Source organism: Octopus sinensis, linkage group LG1 (genome assembly GCF_006345805.1).
Source record: "Octopus sinensis linkage group LG1, ASM634580v1, whole genome shotgun sequence".
Classification (NCBI taxonomy): Eukaryota; Metazoa; Mollusca; class Cephalopoda; order Octopoda; family Octopodidae; genus Octopus; species Octopus sinensis.
The window spans coordinates 58,314,437-58,327,630 of NC_042997.1; the positions used below are offsets into that span (position 1 = coordinate 58,314,437).

Sequence of the window (13,194 nt, forward strand, 5' to 3'; positions counted from 1 at the left end):
ATTGCTTTGGTTCCAAACTGTTTGTTCAATCTTGGTAACTTTTTGGTGACATATTTGATGTTCTTTTTTGAACAGTACAGTAAAGATATGGGCAAGGAGATAGCTGACACTCTGAGAATAAAGGATTGGACATATTGTTTAGAGTAGAATCAACAGTGAGGAGTATAAGTGATGAGATGAAGAAGAAAGATATATAAATTGGGTGGGCCTGGCTGGAGCTCCAAGGAGCAGAGACCACTGTAGTTGTAGAAAAAAATGCTGAGTAAAGGGACAGTGCATCCGTAGACCAGAAGTTGGAGCGTGTTTCCACTATGCTAAACAGTTGGATGTTCTTATGGGGATTATGATCTATGATGTTTTATAGGTAACTGCAGCATCATTTTTAGATATAGGAACAGTATTCCTTTGTGAGTCTCACTTGAACTTCATAGAGAACTATCAGATGTTGAAAGCTCAATTATTTTCTTTACTAGAAGACAAAGGCCAATATTGGAATGCAATTTTTACATGCATATCTTCTTTATAATCTGCTGCTAACAAAAATTTTACAGCTACACTATTTTATGTCTGTAAGATTTGCTGACTATCTGCAAAATATGATAAGGGGGTAGTTTCTGGTAGTGGTCATTTGGGGGTACCTTCTGAGGGCACGATCTGCAGTGCTGTATATCAAGAGACAGTAATTGTTGTTTAGTATGCATTACAAATTTGCTGCAAAATATTGGATAGTTTGTGTCCTTCAGAATATATTAGAGTAAAAAGGTCTACTGTATAAGATATTACATATAGCAATATATTCGTTGTGTAACAGTATATTTATAACTATGTATAAGATATTCATATGACAATGTACAATGTGTTACATCTATAAGTTGTTACAACACCCAGTATGCACAGTAATGTATTCTTGTCCCATCACAAAAGTATGTGACTGTTTATGTTATACAACAAAGTAGTTATGATTAGTTCTATATCATTACACATAGTAGTGTGTAGTGGTGTATGAGGTATTACATGAGATAACCTGTAATTTCCATTGATATATCTCTGTTTAAATGTGAGGTATTTCATGGGATAGTGTTGTGTTATATAATAATGTGTTCCTCTCTGGCTGTAGGGTGGGGCATGTGTTAGTGTTGTGTTGTATAACCATGTATTCCTTACTGTAATATGTAGCATATGATAGCATGTGTTATATAAACAGGTATTCTTGACTGGTGGTAAGGTATGGCGTGGAATAATATTGAGAGATATAATCAGGTATTCTTGAATGGTTGCAATGTATAACATGATAGTGTTATATAATGATATATTCTTCATTGGCTGTACTGTATGGCGTGTGACAACCTGTATGGTGTGAATATAGTTTACTGACTTCTGAAGACAGGTGTTATTTCCTTCACTTTCATTCCCAAAGCCATTCTGTTGTTGTCTGCCTATCTAAAAAGTCTATTTCTGGCTTTCAATATTGATTTTGTCTCTTATAAATCTATCCTAGCCATCCACTATTCTTGGTCCTATCTGCACAGCTCTAACAACGTTTTGATAATGGTTAGGTTAACCACACAGATACACATGTGCATGCATCCACCGCACTCATGCACACACACACACACATCCTTTGCCATGCCATAGAAAAGCAGACCTCACTAGAGCTATTGTTTGCATACCATCTTTATGTATATTTATATTGTAGCTTTATGTTGTTGAATATAATGAGACTAAGGTGAAATAAATTGAAAGTTTTGTTTTGCAGTAGTAAGAGTTTTGTGCTTCACTGTTCTCTTTTGTTTCACTTTCTTTAAATTATTATGGCTTCATTGCCTTCACTGGTAGTTTTCCATTCTAATTCCAATATTTACTTTAGTCAGAGGAGAAAAGTTCAGTGCTCATAATTTTTAGTTGGGCCTCTAAGGCTTATATGAGGAAGGGTGGAAGTTATCCTCAGGCTAGAGACCTAGTTTTTATGCTTGTAACTAAGTAGACCCTGTTAAATATACTTATTGAGCCTGTGGGGTTGCTAAACTGGGAAGCTGATTAAGTTTATTGCCCATTGACTAAAATAGTCCCTCTGGTGGGCTTTGACACAGTTTTCATCTATCAAATTTCACTCACAAGTCTTTGGTTGATGCAAGATTATAGTAAGAACTCTTGTTTGAATACTGTGTTATGGGATTGAAATTAAAACCCACCTAATTGTGACATTTACTTAATGATTAGCCCTGCTATTAACTTTGAATGAGTTTGAGCTATAAATTTAGTTTTGTTTAGTTTTGCAAGTTAATGAATCAGAAAATGTTGAATTGGGCTATAAATCTTTTGCATGCATTAGTGACTGGCAGATTGTTTAAATGTTTCCTCTGAAGTATTTGAAAGATATCTGAATGTAGATATTAATTTGGTTTTTAACTTGTTTGAAATGTATCTGAATAATTATGGGTTCTTGAATGTGAAACTGCTTAAATAGAATTTTGATACATATGAATGTGAAGAAAATGGTTAAAGTGGTTGGCAACATCCTTCATTCCATTTGTAAATTTCTTCTTGCAAGCCAAAATTCTTGAAGATGCCACATGTTCAAGAACTTTCCATGTTTATATAATGGTTTAGAATTGTCATCAGCATCAAAAAAGTAGGGGTATTCTAAATGAAGGGGTTCTATTCATAATTCTGGTTTCTAAAATGGGCTAAATTTTTTTAGTGGAGAAAATGTTTTTATTCCCTCTAAGTTAACATTTCATTACAACTGGTTTTTCCCTTTTAATCTTTCAATGTTTATAAAATTAGAACCAGTAAGAAATCCACTACTCACAGAGGAGGTCACATGGTTAGTCAAAAGAAATTTTTACAATAGAGGAGAAATTTTCTTGTGTGGCTTAATTGAAAAGAGGAATTTTAAAGGTTGTGATACTCTTTCCTATGAGTATTAGCAACATACTCCTATAATCCATAGCTAGTCTATGAATTCATCTAACTGAGAACTTAGCCATTGTGTTATGATGCTCATTGCTTCGTTGAAAATGGTGATGATAACAGCACTGATAATGCTGTTGTAGACAGTTTTGCTTTACCTACAGTGTAACTGCTGGTCTTAATCTTTTTCCGTTACTGTTAGAGACAGTATTAAGGTTAGAAAATTATTTTAGGGCTGAAAGTATAATTAGTGAAGAAAAAATCAGTGGAATTGCTATTTGCTATTTTTGATTGAAATCATCAAACACTTAATATTTATATTAATATTAATATATTCAGTGCTTTTAAAAAGGCTAACTTGAAATAGTTGTTAATAAAATGACTAATATTGCTTTCATTTGTTTAGCAAATATTGGTCAGCTCAGGGTATGTTTTGGTCTCATGCTGACCTCATCTGCAAAGCATAGTCTATACCATACTTGCTGAAGTAGTGATGAGAGAATCATTAAGTAATAACTTGCTTACTTTCACTGGATGAATGATTTCATTACATATGAGTTGAGACTTTCACATTAATTTAGGATTGAAGATGTTTCATAGTAAAAATCATTTTGATAATGTTGTGTTCATTAGAAAGTTAATTAAGAATAGAACTATTTTTATATGGGAATTACGGAGATGTGCTTGCATAGCAAGTGAACTGATCTGAGATCGGGTGCTGAAACAAAAACAGTTGCAGCATGGAAGGTGTTTATAAGCCATTTAAAACACACACAAAAAAAATGTTAAATTGTCAAAATATTTTCATCACTTTGAAACCGCAACCTGTTCTCTGACAAAATTTAGTGCTGCATCTTGGAATTTTGCCAGTGGGCAGGTTGCAGTTTCAAAGCGATGAAAATATTTTGACAAATTAAATTTAAATGTTGAAGTGAATCTAACAGTTTTTGTGTGTTTTTAGATGGCTTATAAACACTTTCCATGCTGCAATTGTATTTTTATTTGATTTTCCTAATTCAAAAAATTTCAATTAATGATTAGACACAGATATTTTCAAATATGTAGAATCAGTCTCATTTGCTAATTTATCACTAATATCATGAAATATATAAAAATGAAAAATAAGAATGCTCCTCACCTGAAAGAACAAACAAACAAACAAGATTAATGATGAAGTTAGTTACAACCAATAAATGGTAATTGCATGTTGTGATAGAAATTTAATTAGAGGTGAATGTTCTTGTTAGGCAATAAAGTAAGTTTTCATCAATTAGAGAAAATTAAGCTTAAAATCTTTAACTGAGACAAATAATTACAAGTAGAGAGATTAATTTAAAGCTCTTTTGAATCAAGACAGTTATGGGACCAATGGTATGTGATAGCTCTTAATTAGTGACTTACATTTCTTTTTATTTGTTTTTTTTTAGTAAGAAAGGAAGGACTGTGTACAAAATGTCCACCTAAAGAAGGAGATTAAAATAATTATGGCTCACAATAACAATAACAATAGTATGAACATGATAAACAACACCATCTGAAATGAAAAACACAAAAAAAAAAAAATCACATGAGATCATGTGGTGCTCTGGTGTATTTTAAATTTAGAATGAAATATCTTTGATCTTAAGTGTAAACAGCAACAATATAATTAACAAAAACAATAAAGACCACTGTCACATGAACAATATCTTCACCAAAGCCCAAACCACCAACACCGCTACCCTCAAACTATCAGCTTTTAAATGACCAATAAGCGAGAGCAATAATAGTATCAGCTTGGTTGCAATGTCTGTAGCTACATATTTTGTATGCCAACACAGTGGGTGTGTGTCTGTATGTGAGCAGAGTGTGAAGTTTATATGGATCGAGTTAGAAGCAGAAGGGGAAAAGTACCAATCATACAGTTCTTCTTTCCACCTCACTCCTTCACTTTTTCAGCTTCTCATATCCATTCTTACACACATAAGAATTTGACAGCACTTACTATTACAATTCAAGTTGTTTGGAAAGAAGTCATTAAGTGGTCATAATGCAAATAGGAAATTAAAAGGATTATACTGCATATTAAACTTGATGTTTTAAAAAGGCTTGATGTGAAAGAAAATAATCAACCACCTTGCCAAAATATTAAAGTTTGCAATGTGTACAATGAGAATAATACATGACAATAAAAAGAAAATTAAGTCAAGTGCTCAAGAAGTTACTCCTTCAACTGCTTAGACCTTATTTTTTCATAGATTTAATGTTTACATGAATCAAAAAATATATGGCCAGCCTCTTTCCATGACTTTATAAGTTTTCCACAAGCTGAAAGTCTACATCAAATTCAGAAAGGTATTGTGACACTTGCAAATGATGTAGGGTGTCATAGAGAATGATGTGGTTGACATCCTGCTGTCCTATAGAGAAAGTTTATTTATCAAGGAGTTGATGTTAGTTATTTGAATAAAAGCAAGCAGGTAATACAGATGTGAGAATATAGAAATTCTAACAACTACACTTAAGTTGACAGGAAAGAATATTGCTAAAGTGTTGGAAGGTCTGAAAGTTTTTATTGATGACATCCCTAATTGTGAAGGTAACATAAAAATTACAAAACAAGTTTATAGAGAGTTCAGTTCCAGCACTGAACTTTCATCATCATTGTTTAATATGCTCCTTCCATGATGGCATGGGTTGGATAATTTGACAGGAGCTAGCCAGGTAGGAGCCTGCACCATAATTCTGTGTCTGTTTTGGTATGGTTTTTACGGCTGGATGCCCTTCATAACACCTACCACTCTGCAGGGTGGGCTGAGTGCATTTTACGTAGCACTTGCACAGGCGAGGTCAGTTTTGGCATGATTTTCACAGCTGGATGCCCTTCCAAATACCAACCTCTTTACAGTGTGGACTGGGTGTTTTTTAAGTGGCACCTGCATTGGCAAAGTCACCAAGTAAGTTTGCAAGACTAGGAATTTTTGAGAGGGGAGTGGGTATTGGAAGAAATGATTATGTGTCAAATGTTAGAGTGTGACAGAGAGAGAGAAATAAATGCCTTGCTGTAGAGGAGGTACATGGTTACCCAGCCAGAGAGAGGGAGAGAGAGAGAGAGTGAGAGTTAACAGGAATAAGGGCAGAAACAGATGTGGTACTGAAGAGGAGGGACATGGTTACCTAGAGAGAGAGGGAGGTTAACAAGAAACCTGCTGCAAAGGAGATGCATGGTTACCTAGCCAGAGGTAGGAGCAAAAGAAGGAGGGAGAGAGTGACCAAGAATGAGGGCAGAAATAGGTTTGTTTCTGTAGAGGAGATACATGAAAAGGGAAGATCAAGGGAAAGAGAAAGTAGGAGAATGTAAGAATAGGAGAGGGATGATAGTAAGTGCCAGGGAATGGTGATCAGGGCATAGATGGGCTGGTAGATTCAGGAAGAAAGAGATGAATGGTGGCAGGGTATTGCCAAGATATATAGAGGGGGAGGGAGTCACGGGAAGAGATAATGCACCATAAACAATACAGTACTATATTTGAGAGATGAGGAATTATGTAATTATTTGCATTATTTACATTTGACGGATATTTGTCCTCATCTTGTTTGTTGTTAACACAACGTTTTGGCTGATGTACTCTCCAGCCTTCATCAAGTGTCCTAAGGTATTTTTCTGATGTTATTATTTCCATGCATGATCAGCTGATTTATTAATATCTCCTTGTGTCACAGCTTTGCAATGATCCAGGACATCCATATACCAGAAATATGGATCCAGGATATTTGTATACTGCAAGCCAACCTTCACTGGATGATATCTCAACTTCAATTCCCACCATCCATAGAGTGTAAAGAGAAGGATTGCTCAGTGCCTAAAACATTGAGCAAAGAATATAAGTAGTGATCCTGATACACACCACGAAGAATTGATCAAGCTAAGTAACAATCTGTTAAGCAACAACTACCCCCAAAACATACTATCCACTCCAATTATGAAGAAAAGAGAGGATGAAACTCATAAACTGACCACAGTCTGTCTACCCTATGTGAAAGGCCTCTCCAAAAAGATACAAAAGATATGTGGCTTATATGACATCAGGACAGTATTCAAGAGTAATACAACACTTTGCAAATATCTCTTTTGAGTAAAACCACAATTAGAAGAGAATATGACCAAAGACTGCACGTACTCCATCCTATGCAGCTGTGGTTATACAAGTTATACAAAGGCAAAACATGTTGCCCCTCAGAATAAGGGTAGAGGAACAGTGTAAAGCTGTGACATGAGGAGATACTGATAAATCTAATATAACTGATTATGTATGGAAAAACGGAGACCATCTCCCTCTGTGGGATGTAGTTAAAAATAATAGACTGAGAATACCACTGGAAAATATGAAGACTAAAAGAGGCAGCACATATGCTAGGTCATAATAATCTCCTAAGCAGACCTGGTGCAGATATGAGTAGCATATGGGAACTGGTATTAAGGAAGGACAGGAAAATATTAGATTTACAAGCCCTAAAATTCACCCTATAATTACCCATTGACATGTGGCGTGGTGGTTAAGAGTGTGGGCTACTAACCCCAAGATTCCGAGTTTGATTCCAGGCAGTGACCTTAATAATAATAATAATGATACGAAGAAGAAGATTGGAGAAATACCTTAGGAATAAGAACCCAGGTCTCACCTGATGAATGCTGGAGAGTACAGCAGCCAAAATGTTGTGTTAACAACAAAGATGAGGACAAATATCCGTCAAATGTAAATAATATAAATAATAAACATCAAACAATTTTGGATAAGTTCTTTGTCAATTTGTAGATGTTAATGGAGATGAACTGTAAGATAGAGGTGTCCCTTATCCTCACAGTAATGCACATTCCATCATAACCCCTCAAACTGTAGTTGGTCGCTTTTGTGGATGTGTTTCACTTGAAATGTTTTTATGTTTACATATTATACTGTCTATATTTAGAAATTGTTATTTTGATGCATAAAAGTGGTCATTATGCTTCTTTTAATTTTGCTGTTTTCTTTGAAGATATCCATTGGAATGCATTATTTTATAACATGGGGTTCAATGAGGAAATTAATTTTACCTAATGACAAGTTTTTCAGGGACACATTTCGCTCTTAACATGTATTCATTATTGCAGTGAGAGAGAGAGAGAGAGAGAGAGAGAGAGAGAGAGAGAGAGTGTGTGTGCGTGTGTGTGTGTGTGTGTGTGTGTGAGAGATAAAATATCTCCACGATTGGGTCATTAATTGAAGTGTGTTAGTGATTCTGTTTCACAAACCACTTTTTTTGTAGTGGGAGTAATAATTCAAATGTTATTGTTTAGCTCTGGGTCAAGCTTAATTGAGAAAACATAATCAAAGGTATTTTAGCCATGACCATCTCTTTAAGAGTATCTGGGACAATGTTGTTTAATAAACTCTTTCTTAAGATGGTGGTTGTGTTTTGAGGGAGTTTTGGCTACTATTGTTTGCAGATTGGCTCACCACATAGATCTTTTGTTGGCTTATGCCATTATAACTATGTAAGTAGTATTTGAGTCCTGTGTTGTAGTGCTTAATAATATTGTTCTAGCTATGAAAAGAACTGCTTTAGATATTAGTAAAATTTAGATTTGGATATTTGATTTAGTCTATAGATATACAATGTTTATCTTATTCTATAAATATACAATGATTCTTTAATAAATTTTTTAGGGATAAACTTTTCAATCTTTTATAATATAACTTTCATTTCATTTTATGTAATCTTTGTAATATTACTTTTACTTCAAATGTTAATATTCAAACAATACTTTAATCTTGAAATGGAATAGATTTTGTATCTAATTCACTTTCATCATCATTTTATCAGTATTTTATAATATGTATTTTTCAGTAATATTGATACGGAGGAGCTCTGTGCTTACTTCTCTTTACATCTTGGAGCATTTAAAGATATTTATGCTGTACTTGATGACCTCAACTCCAATATGACCAGTGTCTTATTTTCTACCTCTCAAGTAAGTCAACAATTTTGTAATTTATCTGTCTTCTACACACAGGAATAAACATGTTGTCTCAGCTTCAGGAGATTAGTTCAAATTTATTTAAGGAATTTGTAAGTGATAGTAAACTAGATATCTGTGAGTCCCTAGTGACTTAAAAGTCCTTTCACTGTTTTAACTTACTTCCATAGTCTACTTTTTAGCATCCTACCATTATATAAAATTGTCATATTTATGTAAACCTGGTTATAGGAATGGTTAGAAAATGTGATTGATGTAATGATCAGGCTTTAGGGCAAGAATAACTGCTGTTACTTTTGATGAGGAGCATAGCCATATATTAGCGAGAGGCTATAGGAAAGATGTGAAATCATAATTTCCAACTGAGGTAGTGGCTGAAGTGGCAGAAACTAGTTTTGTTGAAAAATCAATCAAGAGTGGATTATTGTTTGGGCACTATCTCTTCCTCAAGAACACTTGTCACAAGAATATGAAAAAATGATGTAATTTAAAAATTAAAATTATTTTATAAATCAGAAACAATTTATTTTTGAACAGTAATATTTTTAAAATAAAAAGAGGGAAGAGAAGATTCAGTAAAAGAAAAAAGAAGATTCTAGAAAGCAAAATTTAATTTCGCATGGTTTTATGATTGAAATGTTGAATTTTATATCAGGTGAGTCATTTTGATGTTTGAGTTGGTTTTCTTACACTAGTTTGATTTGCTGTTACTATCTGCACTAATTTAAAACAATATGTTATTTAGGCTTTTGTTTTAATGATGATAATTTCTAATTTTGGTGCAGGCATGACTGTGAGGTTAAAAGTTCACTTTGCAATCACGTAATGTTGAGTTCAGTGCAGCACCTTGGGCAAGTGTCTTGTTCCATAAGTCTGACCAATGCCTTGTGAATGAATTTGTTGGGTGGAAACTGTGTGGAAGCCTGTTTTGTGTGTCTTTGTGCCTGTGTTTGTCTCATCCCACCAGTTGACAACTAGTGGTGTTTTGTTTACATCCAGTAACTTAGCAGTTTGGTATAAAAGATCAATACATTAAATATCAGACTTAAAAAATAAGTACTGGGTTCGTTCTGTTTCACTAAAACTCTTCGAGGTGGTACTCTAGCATAGTTACAATCTAATGACTGAAACAAGTAAAACAATAAAAGATAAAAGAGAATTATTTAAAACTCTCCCCCAAATAAGCTACTTTTTGTGTTTCTTGATTGAGAATATCTTGGGGATGAATATAACACACCACATGGCTTTGTCTTTGAATTTAAGGAAAAGGATCTTACTTTGTTTACATTTATTGAAATGAAGAAACACATTTTTCTTTTTTTTTTCCTTTTCAATTTGTCAGAAGAGCAGGGCAAACACTTATACCCTTTATTGGTCTTATCCAGGGGTCCTCAACCATTTTTTATCCATGAACCCTTTTGATTACTATTTTATTCTAGTGGACTCCCATAGCAATTCAATGTTTAAAAACTAGTTTTATAGAAACTGCTTTTAAAATTCCTATTTTGATTTTCACATATTAACTTGTATAGGTTGACCATTAGAGAAACAAATTTAGCCATTTCTTGCAATACACACATACCAATACATACATACCAATACATACATCTAAAGCAAAATTTTTTCAGGGGCCTTTAAAATATTAATGTGGATCCCCAATATACCATTTTGTTGTGTGGACCCCTAAAAACCTTATTATTTCAAACATTGATTATATTGGGTTGGCAAGAAAGTAATTTCGTTTTTCACAAATAGATAGAGTTACGATTTTTTTGAATGACTTTTGTCAATGTTATGATTTTTTCCTTTTGACATTTGAAAGCCATTACGTTTAGCTTACTTTAGAAGCAAATTGTGCGTAATTTTGTTTACAGCTGTTAGTTCAGTGTCAATTTTAACATGGAGTGCAAAAACGAACGTTTTTGCCATATTTTGTTTTTTATTTCCTTAAAGGCAAAAAAGCTGTTGAGGCTCACAAAGAAATATGTGAAGTTTATGGTGTTGATTGTTTAACAGAATGCACATGTCAGAAATTGTTTAAAAGATTCCATTCTAGAGATTTTTCACTCAAAGATGACCAACATTTTGGTCGCCCTACTGAAGTTGATGATTACTGAATCAAAGCTATTATTGAATCTGCTTGCAAAATTCTTTGAATGGTAAAACTTTCAATAATGATGGTGACCTGAAATTGCACTTGCTTCAGTTTTTGACTGATAAGGACCAGAAGTTCTATGAGCACAGAATCATGAAGTTGCCAGAAAGATGGCAAAAGGTCATTGAACAAAATGGAAAATATATAATTGATTAAATTAAATGACACTGAAAAACTGAAATTACTTTCTTGCCAACCCAATATTATTCATTACAGAGATACTTCTTTCTACCTTTTAAAATTTTTCTTGTGTTTCTCATAATAGAAAAAGCATATAATATATATATATATATAGAGATATGGAAAACGGACGCTAAACGATGATGATGATGATGATATATATATATATATATATATGGTTACTTTGTTTTCTGTGTATTGCTTCCTGAAGAGGATTCTTGCCATATCTGTTTGTGACTGAGGATGAATAAAACTAGCTTGAAACTGAGTTGGTCTCATGATCCTGTTGTCTGCTAGAGGGTGGTAGGGGTTTACTTTCCTGCTTGCAATATACACCGGGTGAGGCTGTACCTATAACCAGCTGGTGGAAGATCTGCCTGGTATTAAACAGTAGTAATATTGAATAGCCATATTAATGTGGCAATTCTTCTCTTGCTTTTCTTTCTGGCTAGGTAACCTAGTATCTCCTTTACTTCAGCACACATGTTTCTGTCCTCTCTCTTGTACTTCTCTCTCCCCCTCTCTTTCTTCCTCTCCCTTTCTTTCTCTCTCTCTCTCTTTTGCTGGCTAACCATGTACTTCTATAGCAAGATACCTGTTTTTGCTCCTATTTCTTTCTCACTCTCTGACCTTTTACTATCTGACATAAGATCTCTTCCTCCAATGGCCCCCCCACCAATCTCAAAATACCATGTCTTGCAAGTTACTTGGTGACCCTCCCAGTGTTGGTGCCATGTAAAAAGCATTCAGTCCACATTGTGAAGTGGTTGGCATTTGGAAGGGCATCCAGCTGTAAAAATCATGTCAAAACTAACCTTGCCTGTGCTGGTGCCACGTAAAAAGGTCTTAGTCTACACTGCAGAATGGTTGGTGTAAGGAAGGGCATTCAATGGTAAAAACCTTGCCAAAACAGACACAATTGCCTGGGGTAGTCTTCTACCTGGCTGGTTCCTGTCCTACTCATGCATACATGGAAGTTGAATGTTAAATGATGATGTTCATATATATATATATCTCCAGATGTAGAGACCAAGCCAGAACAGACTGGAGCCTAGTGCAGCTCTCTGGCTTATCAGTTCCAGTTAAACCATCCAACCCATTACCAGCATGAATAACAGATGCTAAATGATGATGTTGATGATATATATATATATATATATATATATTATATATATATATATATACATATATATATCATCAACATCATCGTTTAACGTCTGCTTTCCATGCTAGCATGGGTTGGACGGTTCAACTGGGGTCTGGCGAGCCCGAAGGCTGCACCAGGCCAGTCAGATCTGGCAGTGTTTCTACAGCTGGATGCCCGTGTTTGTCTCTAGCTGCTTGAAAACCAGTGTTGTTTGTTTATGTGTCAATAACTTGACAGTTCAGCAAAAGATCCTATTAGAATAAGTACCAGACTTTAAAAAAACAAGTACTGGGGTTGATTTGTTTAACTAAAGCCCTTCAAGGCAGTGACTCTGTATGGCTGCGGTCCTGCAGGCCAAGATGTAGTTGTGTCCTTAAAATACAGCTTTGTAATCATGTGGCTTTAGGTTCATTACACTCAATACTGTTATTAAAAAAAATTAATCAACATATTAAATTAGAATTGTTGAATATATGACATTTTGGTACTTTTTTCATGTTCTGTTTTTGAAACATTATATAGGAAAAGCATCCTGCCCTAGAAAATTTGCCTCAATAAAAACTGTCTGTCCCACACATACATGGAAAAAAGGGTTTTGAAACAATGATGATGTGACTCTCTCTCTCTCTCTCTCTCTCTCTCTCTCTCTCCCTCTCTCAAACACACACACTATTTTAATGTATAGTTTTCCATGCTTGCATTGGGTCAAATAGAATTTGTTGAGGCAAACTTTTTATGGTGTGCTGTCCTTCTTGTTGTCAGCCCTCAACTGTTTCCAAATATGGTTATTTTTCTTTTTGA

General features: G+C 34.4%; 1 protein-coding gene across 2 annotated transcripts in view; it reads left to right on the forward strand.

The window, feature by feature from the left end:
• Window positions 1–13,194, forward strand: part of LOC115215760 (N-terminal EF-hand calcium-binding protein 1-like) — a 113,480-nt gene that overhangs the window by 75,865 nt on the left and 24,421 nt on the right. For both annotated transcript variants that reach the window (XM_029785060.2, XM_029785068.2), the window contains exon 4: window positions 8,782–8,905. In XM_029785060.2, coding sequence (XP_029640920.2) covers window positions 8,782–8,905 — 124 coding nt within the window. The remainder of the gene's footprint in view (window positions 1–8,781; window positions 8,906–13,194) is intronic.